Here is a 20508-nt window from a genome sequence, read left to right on the forward strand (position 1 = left end):
AACCTGACATTTTCAGTTTAAAATGTTAGGATGGGGGTAGAGCAGGAAGGAATAATTATTTCATTGCAAATATTTAATATACCTGTGTTTATTCTAGAAAAGTAACTTAGCATCCGTGGCAAAATTTACTAGATTCTCCATCTCCTATTATTTCTCCTTTCTTGTGGGAATTTCCCCTCAGAGGTGGCTCAGTGTGGGGCTGACAGCCCTCCCAGGCAACCCAAGAGGCTGCAAAGAAGAAAGAAGGCTGTGAGGCTGCTTGGCAAGAGGGTGCCCATAAACTACCTACCGACCTCCACTCATGATCAAACGGCCACCTGCTCCCTTTGTTTAATACCTCACCCTAGCAAGGATAGAGTATGCTTTCTTTCCGGACTGGCCTCCCGAGCAGACAAGAGAAGGCACAAGATTATGCAGAAGGTGCCCTTTTAAAGTGTTATTTAATGTGGAGGATACACAGGATGGAGAGGAAACACAATTATAGTGGTTCCTCTCTCACTTCAGGGTCTGCTCTGGCGTGAGGTCCTTGGGGACACCTTATTGGAGGAGAAGGGCCTTGCCTTCTTAGTTCTGGGGATAAAGGAGGAGGAATCATAGTGCAGTGTTTTAGAGAGACTAAGGTGTCCTCATTTAATTTACATTTTCAGTTCCTTGGGTATTGGTGTCAAAGATTGAGAGACACACATACACACAACACTTTAACATACAGTAAACTGTTTTTATCTATCCTTAGGTCTCCTTGGCAGAGAAAAAATATTTTAGTCTTCAGAGATGTCCAGTCTTAACTGTTTATTCCTGATTTTTCATGATGGGCAGAGAAACTTTGAAAAATTAATTTTAATACAAAAGAGTCTTACTGTTGCCAGAAGATAAATTTTTTTTTTAATGCTAATTCATAAGGGTAATGGGCTTTGAGTTGAAATAATTCTAAATTTAAATTTATAGTGATTCTGTGGGTATGTTTAGTTGGGAGAGTTACTGCGAGCATTTTAGAGACAGATTCTTTAGTGGTCTTAGAATGTCTTGCTGTGTGGAGTTCAGAAATTGTTTTTGACGTGGAATCGTAGAATATTAGATATGAAAAGGACATAAAGCCTCGGTGCTCCTTCATTTGCTAGTGCAGGTGCCAGATGACCTGGCACCAGAGCTGTTGTCACAGCCTGGAGCTCTCCCTACCCTCTGTCTCCCATGCCCTTTCTCTGACCACACACAGGATCTAGACTTAGCAAGATGAGAATTTAATCACTTAAAAAAGAGTGTTTTTCTTCACTTTAAACTTCTGTCAAAATTGATAAGCTTCACTTTGTTCAGGTTTTGTCTGATCATCTTTTTCTGATAGGTTTTAATCTGTGGTATTTGTTAGTGTGCTTTTAACACAGACTTGTCTGATGTTATACCCATGAAAATAAAAAATCAGCAGGGATATAGGATTTGTCTCCTTTACCCGCTTTTCCTTTAAATTCCTTTCCACAGCCATGGATGTGTTGTGTGTCTGTAGCACATGACACTGACTCAGGTCCTTCAGGCAGCTGACTAATGGGACCTGAGCTGCCTGCTGCATTTCTCCGGCCCCAGCACAGACTCGCCATGCTTGGCAACTCCTGCCTCGTGCTTTTATTGAGAGCCATCAGGTGACACCATCGGGCTGGTGCCAGTTCCACTGGCTTGGCAGTGAGGAGGCAAGGCTAGAAAAACAAGGGCTGGCATTTGGCAGGGAGCACCCTCAGGTGCTGATGGCACAAGCCTTGCCCAAGTTCCTAGGGAAGATGGGTGATGTGACAACCCAACATGCCAGCAGGCTGGCTTTGGGCGGAGCAGAAAGCAGCGGGCAAACCTGCAGTAGCCCATAGGCAGATGTAGTCGCAGCAGCCTTGAGGGATCTTCCCTGAGTCTGGATGTTGGGTTGGCCTTCACTGCTGGGTGACCTCAGTCAATTCCATAACCTCACTAAACTTCCATTTCCCTGTCTGTAATGGTGAGACTTACTTTGCAGGTGGTGAAGGTTAGAAATAATGCAGGCCAGGCATCTAGTAGGGCTCCTGCACATTGGTGAGCTCAAGACATGGTATTTGTTATTAAAGACCACAGCCACATACTTTCTTGTTGGTTATTAGTACAATCCAGTAAGAATGTTTTTCCTCTAGGAATTTGAACTCTCATTTTTAAGCCTGGTGGTTTCAGCTGAAAGAGAATCATGAAATGCTTTATCATATTTTAGGTTCTTTTGTTAATTATTTCTAGAGTAAGACTTAGACATGTTTTAGAGTTGAGCCACCTAGCCATCACAGATGTAATGTGATCTGAATATCCCAGATGTCTGGCTTGAGGCCCACGGAGTCTAGGTGAGTCTTCTACCTTTGCCCAAGTAAAGAATTGTTTGTTTGTTTTTTCTTTTAATATGCTAGGTCTCTTTGCTTATCTCAAGCTCAAAATGAATATTTAGGAGCCAGAAGTTTCCTGTCTTTGATCAATTCTAATGCCTTTTGTGAAGGGAAATGGTTGTAAATTATTACCAGTTAATTAAATGAGTGTTTCCGTTGAGTCTTGCGTGCAGGTCTTTATTCAAGCCTGTTTAGAATCATGTGGCATCAGAGCCAGGAAGGTTTTTAGACAGTCCTCTCATTTCATGGACAAGGAGACTGAGTCAGGGATCTAAGTGGCTTGCCCAACTTTTACAAAGTGATGCCAAGAAAAAGCAAACATCGGTTAAGGGGATATATTTGGGGAGGGTTGGGGTGCTGCAGATCTGGGCATGTCAAGGGAACAGAATATGATTCTTGAGCAAGGGGGCTATGTGGTCTCTATGCTCCTGGTGTGCCTGGGGCCATCTTGGCATGCTTTTATATTTTATAAAATGCTGTCACACAGTATTCATTACACGATAAAATATTATCTTTCCTATTTTATAGATGATGAAATTGAGGTGATTAAATGACCTTCCAATTCAGCTCATTAATCCAAATCAACAGATTTACGGTAGTGTTTACTTGGTTCAAGGAACTCTGCCACGCCCTTTGGGGGAATGTGAAAGTGTCAGATCTCACTGGAATGGAGCTTATAGACTTAGTTATGAGTATATGAAATTGTATCTGATTGTTCAAGGGCAGAGATAACTATTAAGGTAATAACCAAGGTAGGAATTTTGAGAGTGGAGGGATCAATGTGCATGCTAAGATCTTCCTGGCAGAAGTTCCTTCACTCAGCTCCCATAGCTGCATCATCTTCACCAGGTGCAAACAGTTACCCATCCCACCTGCAGCCCCAGGGAACTGCTCTGGGACTCTCCAGCACTTGGCAGGAATCCCAGCCCTAGGAGTAATTCAGTAAAGGTTTGAATGAATTGGAAACGTGAAGAAAGAAAGATTTTCAAGCAGAAACAACAGCATGAGCAAAGGTGTGTGTGATAGTGAGGGGTCGGGCATGGCTAGAAGAGCTGGTTTAAAGAATGGAAATTTGAAAAAGAGGTTCGGATAAATTAGTGGGGAGGCAGTAAAAGGGGATCCCAGAAAGCCACGTGGAGCAGAGTGAGTTTATTCTGAAGGTTCTGGGAAGCCACTAGAGGTTTGACAAGGAAAGTCGATGAAAGCAGCACTTTGGAAAGGGTATTTGGGCAGTGAGGTATAGATACATTTTTTTCCTTTATACCATAGAAGTTTTAAATTTGATCTAATCCAATTTATCAATATTTTTGTCACTTATACTTTTGATATCATATCTAAGAAACCATCACCTAACTAACCTAAGGTCAGGAAAATTTACTCCTATGTTTTCTTCTAAGTTTTATACTTTTTGCTCTTCCATTTAAGTCTATTATCCATTTTGAGTTCATGGTTACATACGGTATGAGGTCGTGGCCCACATTCATTTTTTTGCATGCAGATATACAGTTGTCCTAGCACCATTTGTTAAAAAGAGTGTTCTTTCTCCATTTAATTGCCTTGGTTCTCTAATACTCTTTTTAATCCCTCCCTACTTGTCCTATTTTACTTACCCCCATCCCCAGGCAACCACTAATATGTTTTCTTTCACTGTAGGTTAGTTTGCCTTTTCTAGACAGAAAGTTTTGTTTTTTGTTTGGTGTTTTTCATTCAGTATTCTTCCACGTTGTTAGATGTTTCAGTAGTTCATTCTTTGATTCTATGTACGGCTATACCATATTTTTTTTAAAAGTTCCTGTGAGCATTTGTGTACATATCTTTATGTGGACATATGCTTTTTTATTCTTGAGTAAGTATGAGGGGAATGGCTAGACCAAATGAGAGGTATGTATGTAACTTTTTAAGAAAATGTCAAACTATTTCTAAAGTTGATGGTACCATTTTAAAGTCTCATCAACAGTGTATGCTTTAGATGATGATATAGTTAACCTTAGGCTCTGATATTGGTGGTATAAAGCCGAGAAGGAAAGTGAATGAACAAACTGGATTTGATATCCAGTGAATGTTGGAGCCTAGAACAACAACCTGAAGTTTTGTAGAAAAAATACAAAGCTCTTTGGATTTTGGGTTTTACCACTGCACAGGATGTGGGAAGCAGAGCCTTATAACAATAGAAAAGATGCAAACATTTTTGTTGATGGCGAACTCGAGCTGGGTCACCAGAGCTTCTCAAAGGGCTCATGCAATCTGTAGCTGCATCAATAAAAGACAATGTCAAGATCAAGGTTGATAATAATCTTGCTCTCCCTTGTGAGGGTCAGGTTACACCTGAAGTCTGATGTTCAGTCTTTAATGGGGTATGGAGAAATTGGGGGCATATCTGGAGGAAACTGCTCAGAATGGTGAAGGAGGAGAAACCATGTCCTATATGAAACTAACAAATTAACATGTTTGTTAATTTGGTTACTCATTCATTCACCAAACTGTTTTCAGTCCTCTTATGTGTAAGGCAGGGTCCTAAGGGACAGGGCATAATGACTACAATATGATGTGGGTTACAACAGTGATCTCCATAATGGTGCAGAGTTGTCAGATTGTCTAAAAGATTTCTAGGAGGGTCTCCCTCTAAAAGTGAATTTTAAATTGAGTTTTGATGGACAAATAGAGAATTTGACAGATAAAAAAGAAAGGAAAGGATTTCCCAACCAGAAAGATTACCTGACCCAAATTACTAGGCAATCAGCTACAGAGCGGTAATGTGTTTTTCACATTTTGACTACATTTCTCCAGTATGCTGCCTGACCCATAACATGTTTTGTTGATCTCTTGGATAAATGAAAGATATGCCTCCCTGGGGAGTCTATGAGTTACTAAAAGAGGCTGGGATACAGGTTGTATGTGTTTGGATGATGGGGACACAGTATGCAGGACTATGTGCCATGCTAAGTAAGATCTTGTGTCTTCTTTGTAGATCCAGTATTTCTAATTGGATCTGTTGGATTTCGTGTCCAACCCTGAACCAGATACTGAGGGTAATGAGTAGCAATTACCCAGATGGCCAGGTGTAGGGCATGTGTCAGTTCTAGGCCAGTCATCATGTCTGGAGGAATTCAGTGCTCCAATTGGCAAGGCCTGGGTCACATGTCCACTCTGGAGTTAGTGGTAGAATCCCAGCTGAACCATTTAGATCACATGTGAGAGAGTAGTAGTTCGTAAAGCTTAAGTGCTGTTTTCTGTGACAGTAACAAATACATTTTTGCATTAATACTCGCATACAAAACTGCAAACAGAAAATTTAATGACATAGTAATTTTTCTTTTGCTGCTTGGAGTGTTCATATTTTTGTTCCATTTTATTCTGCTTGAAAATTCCTGTCATGTGCAACCCACTCCATTGTTTTCATGTCTCAGTAATGAGTTTCAACCTGCAGTTTGTAAAACCCTGTTCTAAGGTCAGAAGTCTTAGATGGACTGGGCTTGAAGATGGCATTTGAGTCTGGCTTTTCCTTCACAATGGTGGCATGGGTCAAGAATGTGGAAGCAAACCTGTTTTACTCGTGAGAGCTCCTTAATCTAAGTGGTGGAATCTCCTGATGTCTGTCAGAGCAGCCCCTGACCTGTTGGGGTGGGGCAGCCTTCTTTGCAGGCCGTCACAGGAGTGTTGAAAGAGTTTATGGGCTGGCCGTGGGCTGGAGGATTGCTGAGGTACCCTGGCAGTCTGTCTGTCCTGAGACTGGGAGAAGCTCCTTCTGTGCCAGCAGAACTTTACCTTGTGAGGTCGAATGTGTGTGGCTCTGCCAGGCTTTTATAGTGAAGATGATGGAGTGGTTTTTAAAAATAACATATTTTTGATTTGAAACAAGTCAAGGCAGAGAGTGAGACAATTAGAGACTGACATCCTGTTTAGTCATTTCTCCAGAGAGCTCTATTTTCAGAACTGCTCTATAAAGGTTCACAGTGGTATTAAGACAGTTAAGGGGGTATAGTTAAGTTAGCAGTAATTATGATGCAGGCAGCTGATGTGAAGACTAGGGTGATTTACAGTGTGGTACCACATTAAAAGCAGATTTTATGCAGAGTAAAGGAGAGTTTATAAGAATAGGCTGCTATATAGATAAAGCTTTCTGAGTCAGTACAAAACAGGCATCTTTTATGTTGAAAAGTACATGATCAAGATGTGTTAAAAAGTATGTGGTAGTGAGCTAGGGTAAGGTCGGTGCATTTTTTTTTCAGTCTTTGTCACCTGTAGGTACAGTAAGTAGTACTGCTAATGCTCTTTGAGATCATCTGATGGAAGCATGTCAGAAATGCTGAGTAGTGATGTCGTGGACCTTTAGATGACAACAGTGAGCTTGGAGTGGTTGAGAACCTTGCCCAGGGCCAGCTGTGGCAGTCAGGCTGCAACCTATGTCCTGGGCTAGTTCATGGCTCTTTCTACCATACCATGTGATTAGTAGTTTATTTAAATGGAATATTCTACCAGAAATGTCTATCCATATCTATACTCATCTTCTCTGGACCTCTCTCTTTCTTAGATGAGAGGCCAAAGGCAGAAATGGGCTGAATCTGACAAGATCTTATTTAAGGACAATTGTAAATTCATGTATTTGGGTCCAACAGAACCTCAGAATCTAAGACTTACTTAGAGATGTTCACGGATAGTTCAAAGTTAGCACCAGCATGAGGAAGGCAGAGCCTGCCTGCCTGCCTGGGCTAGTGTGATCAGAGCTGATGTGGAGGGTGCTGCCCCATCCTGGGGCCATGCTATTTGAAGGCCTTTAGGAAGCTGGAGCACATGCAGAGGATGGGGCCTATTGAACGACTTCAAGCGGCCTCATCTGCAGAATGTATATCTTGATATATATACTCATAGATAAGAACTTTATGGAATGTTGATACTCCTGGGAACAGTAGTGAATGGAAAGCTCCTGAAATGCCTTTCCTAGTGCTTCCTGAAGATTAATCTCACTTAGGTGGAAATGGTTAGACAGAGACAACATTCCTTTCCTCTTATGTTTTACCTCCTAAAAACTAAAGGTTTGCAGTTGACCGTGTCACATTTGTTCATTACCTTATATGTTGCCATTATTTTTCTATTCCTTGTAACTACCATGTGGCTTAATAAAATGCTACTCTTATAAATGGTGTGCATAGGATAGGGACGTCTCAAAAACAATGACCATGTTTATGGGTGCTTCTTGATATCATGCAGAGCCAAAATGGAAGAAAATAAAATTCAAGAGAAGGGAAACATTGAAATAACTGTTTCTTTTAGATTTGCTTTTCAACCATTATGGTTTCTTGCATTTTCTCTTCATTCTTACCCCTCTACTGTTTAATGAAAAGACTTAGAATTGATTTATGGCTATGACTTTAGGCCTCTCTGTAAAGAATTAATGCCCATAAAAAGTATTTTAAAGAATATAACATATAATTTTTTTTCTCTCTTTCTAGGTGGATCTGGAGCCAGAAGGGAAAGTATTTGTAGTAATAACCCTAACAGGGAGTTTCACTGAAGGTAAGGATGAGTTTTGGGTGGTTTATGGTGTACGTGTAATCTTAATTCATACTCAGTAGGAGTTTCTGTCATGGAAATTATAAAAAGAGTATTTCGTAAGAGATGCTTTAAAAAAATTCAGTGGGTTAAGTTAGGCTGGCTGGTATCTTGTTATCTAATGGTCTTGGTTTGGGTTGCCAGATTATATATATTTTCTAAATCTGGCAATCTTGTGTTTTGTTTAACATGCTGAGTTTTGTTTTTATTCATCATCATCTTAGCTGAATTGGTTCTTGCCTCTTTTGGTTCATGTCCGTTAAACTATACTTTAGATTCGTGTTTTGGGGCCAATTATTTTGTTTGCCTCTGAATTTGTTAAAAATGTAAGGATTGTCGGGTTTTTTTTTTTTTTTTATAATCTTTATCTCATTCTGTTTTTTTAAGGGATTCTATCCTCTTCCCCTGGTACTATCCCAGCTCTCACTCCCCAATTTTTTTCTAAATTGAAGTAAAATTTATATACAGTGAAATGAAGATCAGAAGTGCAGAGTCTGAGTTTTGACAGATGCATACAGCTGTGTAGCCAGCACCCCAGTCCAAGACATGGACCATTTTCATCACTCTAAAAGTTCCCTGTGTCCTTTCACAGTCAGTCCCCTGCTGCCAAAGACAATAAATGTAATATTTTGTTTTCTTTTTTTCACCATAGATTAGGTTTGTCTGTTTGGGAAGTTCATATAAGTGGAACTCCATAATGTGTTCTCTTTCGTGTCAGCATAATTTCTGGGCGATCCATTCACATCATTGTGTATATCAATATTTTGTTCCTTTTTATTGCTGAATATTCATTCCTTTATATAAACGTAAAACAGTTTGTTTCCTCATTTCTTCTCGATGAACATTTAGAGTTTTCCCTGTTTCTGGTTATTATAAATAATGCTTCTATAAATATTCTTGTACCTAAATTTTTGTGGACATATGCTTTCATTTCTCTGGTAAATATCTAGCAGTGGGATTGCTGGGTAGCAAAACAGATATTTATTTAAATGTATAAGAAATTCTCAAATGCTTTTCCAAAGTGGTTGTATTCTTGTACTCCCACCAGCAATGTAGATGAGTTCCAATTACTTCATATCCTCACCAACACACCAACACTTGCTATGGTCAATCTCTTTAATTTTAGACATTCTAGTGAGTATAAAATAATATCTTGTGGTTTTAATTTGCATTTCCCTGATGTTGAACACTTTTTTATATGCTTACTGGTCTCTCTCCATCCTTTTTTTCCCCCAAGTGCCAGTTCAAATTTTTTGTCCTGTTTCGTGATACTGGGTTTGTCTTTTTATTGTTGATTTATAGTTCTTTATGTTTTCTGGATATGCATCTTTTGTGAGAAATATGTATTGTGAATGTTTTCTCCCAGTTTGTGACTTGCTTTTTCACTTCCTTAATGGTGACTTTTTTTTTCAAATTAAGTCCAATTTATCAGTTTCTTCTTTCATAGTTTATACACTTTATGTCCTCTCTAAGAAATCTGTCATAGGGTCACAAAGATATTCTGTTTTCGTTTAGAAGCTTATAGATTTAGCTTTTATGTTTAGGCCTATGTTATGTTTAGGTCTTTGTTCCCTCTAAAATTAATATTCATGTGTAGAGGGGTTGAGATTTCTTTTCCCTATATAGTAATCCAGTTGTTCTAGCACCCATTTGTTGAAAAGACTTTCTTTCTCTCATTGGATCACCTTGGAACCTTTGTCAAAATTCAGTTGACTGTAGATGTGAATCTATTTGTAGACTGCTTCTGCCGTTGAACTCTTTGTCTATCTTTATGCAAGTACCACACTGTCTTTATTACTATTGCTTTATAGTAAGTCTTAAGGTTAAGTAGTTTGAGTCCTCCAACTTTGTTCTTTTTGTTTGTTAATTTGTTTTAGTTATCCACAGTATTTTGAATTTTAATGTCAATTTTAGAGTCAGCTTATCAATTTCCACACACAAGCCTGCTGGATTTTGAATTGAAATTTTACTGAATCTATAAATCATTTCGAGGAGAACTGACATCTTAATAATTGTGAGCATCTTCAAATCCAGAAGCATGGTATATCTATTTACCGATGGTTTTTAATGTTTCTCATCAATAAAAATGTTAGTAATATGTAATTTTCAATATAGAGATCTAGCCTGTTTTAAAAAAATGTATTCCAAAGTATTTTAAACTTTTCGATGCTGTTATAAATAGTATTTTAAAATTTTTATTTTGAAATTGTTAGTTTTAGCATTATTTAGAAATGAATTTTTTTTTTGTATATTGATTTGAATTTTGCAACCTTAATAAATTCATGTATTAGTTCTAATAGTATTTTTTTGGTAGATCCCTTAGGATTTTCTCTGTAAACCATCATGTCTATAAATATAGTTTTCTTCTTCTTTTTGAACTGTGTGTCTTTTATTTCCTTTTTCTGCCTTACTATGCTTGGAGGCCCCAGGACAGATTTCCTTGCCTCATAACCAGTCTTAGCAGGAAGGAATTTAGTCTTTGCCCATTAAGTATGATGTCAGCTGTATGCATTTTGTTGATGTCCTTTATCACAATTGAGGAAGTTCCTTAGACTAGTCCTAGTTTGCTGATAATTTATTTTTTTAAATCAAGAGTGACTTACATTTTGGCAAATGCTTTTTCTTTATCTGTTGAGATGATCATGTTGTTTTTCTCCTTTAGTCTTTGTTGTCTAGCCGTCAACTGCCTATCACGTTAAAATTATAAAGGCTTTTTAGAGTGGGGTTTTAAAATTTTTTTTCTTTAGCTCTTGGGCAAATTCCATAGTCCTGAGACATAGTCTTCACTCACAGGTAGAGGAACTCTGGGGTTTCGATGGAAAGCCCGTGGTGTTTTAAGTCCCTTTTACTGTGTGGGACTCGAGCTTTACACTCTGGACACGACTGAAATCTCAACTTTTTTCTTTCAGGATTCTAGCTCTTGCTTTTTCCTGGACCGCTCTGAGTCTCCCTTGCCCAGGCATATTTTAGGAGGGCCACGAATTTGAGGAATTTACGGATTTGGGAATTCTCTCTGTGGCCCATCTTTTCAAGATTTCTCTGCTCAATATCCAGTTAGCTGGTATTTTTCAATCACATTATTTTACTCTTCGAGCCAGTGAAGCATTAGCTTTCTCTTTGAGTTCTATTCACCCGACCTCATGCAGCCTGAAATAATCTTGGGGAATGGCCTATAATTATGGATCTTTTTTAAAAAACTAAACTTATTAATATTGGTTAATAACATCATGTAAATTTCAGGTATACAAGGTTATAATAGTCTCCTTCCGTCACCTTGACCCCTTTTACCCTCTTTGTCCTCCCCCCACTCCCTTCTTCTCCAGTAACAACCATTCTGTTGTCTATATCTATGAGTTTATTTGTTTCTGTTTGTTCATTGGTTGATTTTTGTTTCATATCCTACCTATGAGTAAAACCATAACAGTTCTTGTCTTTTTCCATCCCATTTATTTCACTTAGCATAGTACTCTCAAGACCTATATCCGACCCAAAGCGATTCCTTTCTTTTCAAGTATCAAATTCCCAGTAATTTCTGCCTTTTTTTGGGGGGGGGGGGGGTTCTCCAGTGTTTTCAACTAGTTATTTTCAAGTGTATTTTCTAGAGATTTTAATTTTGTTGTTGTTGTTGTTGGAGGTTTAGTCCATTACAAGCTACTCCAGCATTACTAAAATCCTTGTAAGGATTTTTAAACATGTGACTTAATGGCTAGTCTGTTCAGCTTTGACATTTTGCAATTGGGGACACTTTGTTTGAGAAACGGTTTTCTCTCCTCTCAGCCAACTATTCTTATTTATGTAAGTGAATTGTTTTAATGTTAATGTTTTTCAATTTGTCGTCTCAATTGTTGCATCTTATCTTTCTGCTCCAATATTGAAATTAGCAGAAATCTGGAATACTTGAACATGAAAAAATTGTCCAGATTACAGTTTGGGGGTCTTCTGCCTGCTGCTCACAGGTCTTTTTGTTTTGCTTGGTATCTTGTACATAACAGGATTTGTGAGAAAAATGAGTCCACTCACACCTCAGTTGAATAAGATGGAATAATGTATTACAGGACAGTGTAGATAGAACATTCTCACAGCACATGGAACAATGGTACAAGCATAGTCTAGAAAACTCAACAGTGAGATATGAGACAAGTGAGGAGTGGGTGAGATTTCTGAATGTGCTGAAGTATCTTTCTGCATTAAGTTACAAAGGACCAGCAGAGGAAGGCCATGTATATTAGACCAGATCTGGCTGTGCAATAGGCCTTACATGACTTTTTTTTTTTTTTTTTTGGAGTCACACCAGCTTTCTAAGACTAAGTTTTATTTAGATTCTCTCTTCCTTAATTATACACTAGAAACATCAAAACTTGCGCTGGAATACTCCTGGATGTTCTCATTGTATTAATTTATTAGTTTTAGTGATCAGAAACGAATATCAAATCTTATTAGGAGTGAGTTCTTACCGGGTCATTGAAATTGTATTTTTTTCAGAGGTGACCCTGGATAAAATTATGAGGCAGGCCAAGTTCATCTTTGGTAATCTCCCCTCCCCTTTAAGTTAGATCTTTCTGCTCTCTGTCTTCTACTGTCTCCTGCTCTAGTAAGATATGCAGTGATCTCCTCTCTCCAGGAATAGTTGCTAATAAGGAAGATGGTGAATTCATTGACTAATTCACACTAAAATAATAGTAATTGATATCTTAGTACTCTATCCTTCTTAGGTGTGTCTACAGATTTTAAAAGATGCTACAAGAGCTGTATGACCCATGAGAAATCGATTTTTAATGTTGAAATTTCAGGAGCTATGGCATCCATGTGTGGAATATATTTTTAGAACCTCAGATCTATTCTCTCTCTCTGTGAGAGCATCGTCTTGTCAGTTTGGCTCCTAGGCTGGGGCTCAGCTTGAACTTGCATGTTGTTGCCTTAGAGCACAGCTCCTTTGTCAAGTGCAGAGAATGTGATGGCTGCCTCTCTGTGTGTTACAGGAGGAGGAGATAGAGCCCCCCGCCCCCTAACATGTCTGCCGCAGCTCTGGCAGAAGCCTGAGCCTGACACTGTGAGAATGTCCTGGCTTCACTCTGTCAGCTACTCTTGATTATTCCTGGCCATAAAGTGACAGGCTAGCTGATAGAACATTTGGAGCTCTAGTTCTCATCTTGGATGCGGAAGGGTTTTACACAAAGAAGCCTGCCTGGTGTGTTTCGAGATGCAAAAGGGGCATTGGCCTGGGATCTTGAAGGGATTGTCAAAGCTCAGGAGATGTTAGTTGAGCTTCAGGGTGTATCTCCTCTATCTCACAGGGTTGTTTCGAAGGTCAGATGTTGTAATGCATAGGAAAGTGCTTTGCAAACTGTAGAGTGCAGTGTGAAGGTATGCTAGTGGGATTCTTATCTCCATGTTCCTCTTGTCATGGCAGTAAGATTCCTGTCATTCTCCTCACTTCTGCCTGGGACCCCATGTATACTGAGAATGTTTTATTTCGGCTCTGGCTTTATTTTATACTAGACACCTCAAGCATTTAGTGGACTATTACTAGTATGCTGTTTACTCATCTCCATGCCTGTTTGCCTTCATGGCTTCCCAGAAGAGTTCTTCCATTAGCTCAGATTCTGCAATCTCAAATCTCATTTAAAAAGAAATTGCTTAAATGGGGCTCTGGTCTGTAATATACAGGACTGGTATTAGGAGCTTTTGACTTCTTATCTCATTTTCTTATCTTTCATTAATTATGCTGAAATGACAGCTAAGGCAAAAAGTTTTTATTAAATGTAAGACATGACTGAGAAATGACAAAGAATGCCTTCTAGGTACAGACCTTTGAGTCACCATAGATGCTGGGAGATAAAGATGAACGAGACATAGACACGTTCTTGAAGGAGCTCATAGGAGGGAGCAGTGTGCAATGCAGGGGCCCAGCTCCTTCTGCAGGAATAAATCCAAGACACAGTATTGGCCCACAGGAATATATAGTCAGATCAGCCAGAAGGTTTTAGAGAAAGTTTCACAGGGGAGGTAAAGTTTAAAGCATGCTGGAATGATAAATAGAAATGTGCTGGTGGCGAGGAAGTTCAAGAGGGGAGTACAAAATGTACAGAGGCACAGAGGTGAGAGAACAGTGACATATTCCAGAAACTGAAAGTAGTGGGGAGATGCTGAAGGTGGGAGTGCATGGTGGGAGATGCGGCCAGAGGCTTGGGAGGGTCTTGTGTGACGGTTTGCCAGGGAACGGTCTGTTCGCTGTAACTATTAACACCACATTTCACTCTCAGAAGGATCCTAGGTTAGGTGATAAACTGCACGATCACACTACTTTGAGGCTAATCGAGGTGATTGGGTGCCAGAGGAAAACAAGGTCTGATTTGGTAGCAGTGAGTTCAAGGGGCTGACGGGTATTAGAGCATAAGAGAAAACCAGGGTGTGAAGAGCCATTAAAAGACTATTAAAGTTGTCTAAGAGAGTGATTAGGAGAGCCCGAGTTAAGTTGAATCTTTGGGGTTGGATGGAGAGGAAGGGACAGCTATGAGAGATGTTTAAGTAATGCAACCAACAGGAATTGTCAATTCATTGGATGTTAGAAATGAGGAAGATGAGTCTCAGATGATGCTGTGGAGTCATTCAGTAGAGTAGAAACGTAGGCATGGAAGATGATGAATTCAGCAAACAAGTGGAGTTTGAGGTGCTTGTGGAAACCCAAGTGATGTTTAGGAGTGACCGGAAATAAAAGCCTGGAGTTTGGCAAAGGATCTGGACCTGAGGTAGCGCTCTAGGTGTCAGTGGGAGACAGTCACGTGGATGAAGGTGCCTAGTGAGAAGATTCAGAGAGAAAACCAAGGCTGAGCAACAGCAGAACTCTGAACACCAACATTTAAGGACTCTGGGTCACAGATTATAAATTATCAAAGTCACCCAAATTGTGTTGAACGTTTACTTAAAGAACAACCCATTTGTTAACATGTTCACTACTTAATAATATTTGAGTGCTTACTGTATGCCAGGGACTGTTTCACCAGATGATATAACATCTTCCAAACTGGCATCAAAATGTTTTATAATGAAGTTTAAAGAAAGAGCAGAACAGAAAAAGCTTCTAAAAGTAATGTTTGCATTGGCGTTAATGGTAGTAGCTTCAAAGTTTGATGATACAAGGTGCCGTGTGCAGGTTTATGCTTAACGCTGGTGTCAGAAGAACTGACAAACGTGTTGAAAATCTACAGGGAGGGCTCTTCACTGAATTAAGGTTGAACAAGAAAAATTCTTTGTGGAAGTCTCTCACCGAGCGGAAGGCCTAATGTTATCAACTGGATCAGAAACCCATCACCACTGTTCATCTTGAGGGAGACTTTATCACTCTAGATCAGATGCAGAATTTCCCCTAAGGACTGCTGCTGAAGTAGACAACGCTGAAGTGATTTATTATTTTGAAAAAGTTGTCTCATGTCACTGTTTATTTCATTCTGATTAGTCTTTCTGGAGCTAACAACTGGACCTGCAACCTAATCAAGCTGAGATATATTTATTATGGCGATGAAACAGACCTGGATTTTGATGCAATGTCTAGATGCTGCCAGAATGTCAGAAGCTGGCCTCATTTATAATTGTCATTATGTTGGACAAGTTTTTACCTGGAAGAGCAGAGTGGCAAAAAAAAAAAAAAAAAAAGAGAAGGTTGAAATAAACGAAAATGATGAAAATGCATCAAACTAAATTCATAACTGCTATAAATTGGAAGAGAAACAACAAAAAGAAAGTTTTTGTTAAAGTCATGATAGCCCCCTCGTGTGAGAACAAATCAAAAAAGAAGTTGCTGCGTTGTTATGCTACTGAGAAATATGGTGTGTGAGATTTTAAGTTTTAAAGATAATGTAGTTTGTGTGAGTAAAATTTGCCTGGACTCAGGATACCTGAAACTTAAATGGTTGGGCTACAGAGAGAAAGCCAGACCTTGTTTACCTCCTGATGGAAGCACATCACACCATCTATGAGGTAGTCTTGCCAAAAGATTGGACCTAAATTTGGTCAGGCTTTCATATCTAACCACCAGTTTAGAGGAAATACAGAGGATAAGGGAACACTTTAAATGATACTCTGAGATATCATTAGCAAAATTACAGGACAAGAGACTTGGTTTCTTTGACCAAGAATTGGAAGAAAAACGTAAAGAGAAGGAGGGAAATCCAAAATAACAAAAGAGAGACATATTAGCCAGTTTCAGTATATGAACCATATGTTATCCCAATTCACACACACATTGTAAAACAAACGATACTCCAAGGGGACAACTGAGCAAGTGGGAACAGTGAGTGGATACATGATGCTATGAAGGAATTATTAATGTTATTTAGGTGAGATTATGGTATTGTGGTTGTTTAAAAGAAAAAGAGCATCTATTAGAGATATATTTTGAAGTATATTATGATGAAATGATGTTATTTGAGATGTACTTAAGAATAGTCCAGAAGTGGGGGAAAAGGTGGGGTACAGATAAAACCGGATTAGCCGTGAGTTGACTATTGAAACTGAGTGACAGTTACATGTGGGTTTTTGTACTATTCTGTTTACTTTTGCATGTCTTTACTAAGAAGTGAGTATTAATTACACATTTAAAAAATACCCATTTTCGAGACAAAACCAGAATCTGGATTGCCTCTATGACATCCAACTTTGAATGCATGTTATTTAGCCTCATTTGTAATTGAAAGCCGGTGTTTTTTTGTTTGTATGTATTTTATTCTTAATTCCCAATTTTTAATTTTTAAATGACTTAAGTACTTCAGAAAGATTTTTTAAAGTTCTAAATAAATGCTAAGCTGTGAGTCAAACACTGCAGGTAGGAAAAGATGAGTAAGATAATTCCCTTCATTTCTTCGTAAAGTTCATACTTACAATGAATGACAAGTACAAGTAATCATCTCCTACTAACAATTATATAACAGTTTGTACTTGCACAGTTTAATTTTAAGGTAGTTTCCTGAAAGATTAAAGTACACCGAGAGAATTCATGGTACAAGTATCTTTAGGAAGCTAGGAAGACAAAGTTCTATGTACACCTGTTTTTTCCCTAGAGTTCTCAAAGTAAACCTGAAGGTGTTCTGTACCAGTAGTTTTGTTTTTTGTTTTTTGTTTTTTGTTTTTTTGTGGTGGTGGTGGTGGATAATGTCTTAAAAAACAAACAAAAACACAACTTGATAAAGCACCTATCAAGTGTAGGTTTGAAGCTTGTCTAGAAAACTTTGCTAAAACTTAGCTAAAGATTTAGCAAATCTTTTTAAAGAAGGGGATTGTGCCCCTTCTTTCAGACTCATTACTTTAGTTGGAACCGATACACATTTCTCCTGAGAGAATATGGAAAGTGCACTGGAACTGGTATCTGCTTATTCTTTCTACCAAGGCAGTGCATTATGTAGAGTAAGATTCTGATCTTTTCTGTTTTTGGTACCATTGCCTCGGTTTTTAGTTCAAATTTCCTGTGCCAAACCACTGGTTTACAAATAGTTATGTTCTCTGCTAAATCATTGTGGCCACATGCACCGAGGCAGATGAAACGTGTTACTGCTTGAAATCTGCAACCCACGGCTTCTCACCATATCTAACACAATGTGTGTCATTTTTAAAGGGAAAAAATTTGTCTACGATAGCAGTCGATTTTCAGTATTCCTTTCTCATGTTTCAAGCCTGGTGACAGCTTGTCGATTTATTTATTTTTTTAAATTTAGTTTTCTTTTTTCTTTTCTTTTCTTTTCTTTTTTTTAATTTCTTTTGTATTGAGGAATGAGTGACCACTTCAGATTTTCTGTTCTGTAGCTACCGTTGGAAATGACAGCCAGGTAGAAGACAGGGTAGGGCAGAAAGAGGCACTGAGGGAATGGGAAATGAAGGGGAAGTAGAAAAAGGTGAAATGGTATTCTTAAAGAGTTGAAGCTAACTGTCCCGTATCGTAGTTTGCTTGCTTCTTTTCTCTGTAACAGCCAGCTTATTTATTGAATGCCTTCTGAGGACCAGAGACTGTGCTAGGCCTATAATTTAGCAAATGGCAACAGCAGTCCTTGTTTTATATTCTTTCTGGTAGTAGGGTGGTGATTGATTATCTCTATATGGTCATAGTATCCCATATGTTAATTCATTTGCTTCCCACAACAAATTTCTGAGGCCAATGTGATGCTCAGTATGCAAATGATGAATGCAGCTCAAAGACACTGATTTTCTGTGTTCTCCTAGGTAGTAAGTGACAGATACCAGACACAAGCTCAGACTGAGATGCTCAGGTCTAAGATGATGTCTTTTTGCAAGGCTTCCCTTGTATCCCTCCTTCTTAAACCTAAAGATTGACATTCACCTGAGAAACATGCTGCCTTCTAGATGTCAGGTGTGGATCAGCGAGCTCTTGGAGGAGTGAGCTTGTGATTTGCTCAAGTTTGACTGCAGTCATCAGTAGGTTTTCTTAATGTAGATCTTCAGCTAGAACGAGAGAGAAATAAATGAGTTCAGCTTAGGGTATGATAGCTGTATTTGCCTCGTTATATCCCAGTTAACATTTTCGTCATCCTCACTACTTCTCTTACTTTCACTGACTATTGGTGAAAACTCTTAAGTGGTGGTTTTGTCCAGAATTTTTCAGTCGCTTCTCAAAGTATGGTCCGGCAGACCCCTGGGGGTTCTGGAGATATTTTCAGAAGGTCCGTAGATAAAAATATTTTCCTTGTAATACTAAGGTGTTGTTTGCCTTTTTAAATGTGTTGACATTTTTACCAGTTGTGCAAAAGAAATGGGTAAAACTTTGGCACCTTAGAACCAATCAATGCACCAAACTGTACAGTCATTAGTCTAGCCAGTGCAGTCTTTGTTGCTGTACAATCGCAGGGAAAAAAAAAGTTTCACTTAAGAATATCTTTGAAGCAGTAAACATTATTAATGTTAAGCTCAGCTCTTGACTCTATATCTTTATGATATCTGTGTGAGAAAGTGAGAGTTATGCGTCAAGCACTTCTACAAACTGAAATACTGTCATGTCTCAAGGAAAAACACTTGTACGATTGAGTTGTTAGCTGAGTTAGCCACTTTTTTTTTCATGAACAACATTTTTACTTGAAAGAATGACAGACAAACTATAGTTATGGAGACTTGGGAATTTGTCAGGTATTTTCTTAAAAATGAAGTGAACTTGTTATTTCAAGGAAATCCACTGTGACTATTTCATGCCAACAATAAAATTGGATCCTCCAAGCCATAATTAGAAAATATATATTCAACATTATGAGCTTGTAATCTTCTAATACTTACAACAAACTTTTCTAATGAATTTGTTGTTGGAATTAACAGTAGTGATGTTTTAATATTGTCTAGTAAAATATGTCAGCGTTTGGAAGATCTGCATAACTCAGTGATTCATATTTTCAAAATGACCAATACAAGAAGTTACAGAACCATGTATGAGTCAAGGATCCATTGAAAGCGAAAGGTAGACTACACTAATGGAGCTAATGTAACAGTTTGAAAAGTTCATTGACTGGTTTTGGATTTCATATTGAACTAACCTTTAAGAAACTACTGCTAAGAAACTACTGCTTGAGTTTTTCTGTATCAAAAAAGAATATTCAGTTATCTGAAAAGCTATTAAAATGCTCTCTTTTTCAACTACTCTGTGTGAGGCTGGATTTCATTCATATACTTCAACTTAAACAACATTGCAACAGATTGAACAGAAGCCAATACAAGAATCCAGCTGACCTCTAAGTCAGATAGTAAAGAGATTTGCAAAATTGCAAAACAATACCACTCTTCTAATTAATATTTTAGTTTTAGAAAACAGTTCTCTTTCATGAAAATGTTATTTATTTTGACATACAATGGATTTTTATTATTTTAAATGAAAAAATATTTTTAAATATCTTAATTTTAATTTCTAGTAATGGCAAATATCTATGGAGAGAACCCACATAAGCCAAAATTCTGAGTTCTCAATTTTTAAGACTGTAAAATTTCTGAGACCAAATTACTTTTAGAATTTATAGCTTCATTTTTCCCTTTGTCTACTTTTCAAAAGTTCAGTACTTTTAATTCTAGTGACCACAGAGAGAAGGAACTGACGAATGTCCGTGTATGTTATATTGAGGACTGATGTTAGGTGGTAGGTGATATAGGTGACAGAATAATTTAGTCATTTTTTAAAACTGTAATCCTTTCTTTCTAATTATTTTTACTGTGCAATGTGCTTTTCAGCTGATTTTTGTTATAAGCTCTTTCTCATAAAAATAGGAAGGTCAGGATGTGACATCAGAACAATACAGACACCTATGGTGGTTTCTAACTTTAGAGATGCCCATTACTGGTAGCTTTATGCTAAACCTTTGCTTTATTTGAGCAGAACAAGGCAGTGGCAATACATTTTAGCAAGTGGTCAGAGCTAGAAGCACTAAAAGCTGGACCTCAAAAGCAGCTCAGAGATCTATGGACAGAAGCATCCGCAGATTCACTTCGTGTGGCGCCCACTGATTGACGAGCATATTCCTTTGAAATGAAAAGATTTTTGCAAAACACAGAATCTGACTTTTCTTAATTTTCTCAGGCTTCATATATATATATATAT

General features: G+C 38.2%; 1 protein-coding gene across 2 annotated transcripts in view; it reads left to right on the top strand.

Moving 5' to 3' along the window:
- Positions 1 to 20508, top strand: part of PRKCH (protein kinase C eta) — a 194949-nt gene that overhangs the window by 49969 nt on the left and 124472 nt on the right. For both annotated transcript variants that reach the window (XM_006915103.2, XM_025049138.1), the window contains exon 2: positions 7832 to 7895. In XM_006915103.2, coding sequence (XP_006915165.1) covers positions 7832 to 7895 — 64 coding nt within the window. The remainder of the gene's footprint in view (positions 1 to 7831; positions 7896 to 20508) is intronic.

The sequence above is a fragment of the Pteropus alecto genome, unplaced genomic scaffold (genome assembly GCF_000325575.1).
Source record: "Pteropus alecto unplaced genomic scaffold, ASM32557v1 scaffold276, whole genome shotgun sequence".
NCBI classification, from domain to species: Eukaryota; Metazoa; Chordata; class Mammalia; order Chiroptera; family Pteropodidae; genus Pteropus; species Pteropus alecto.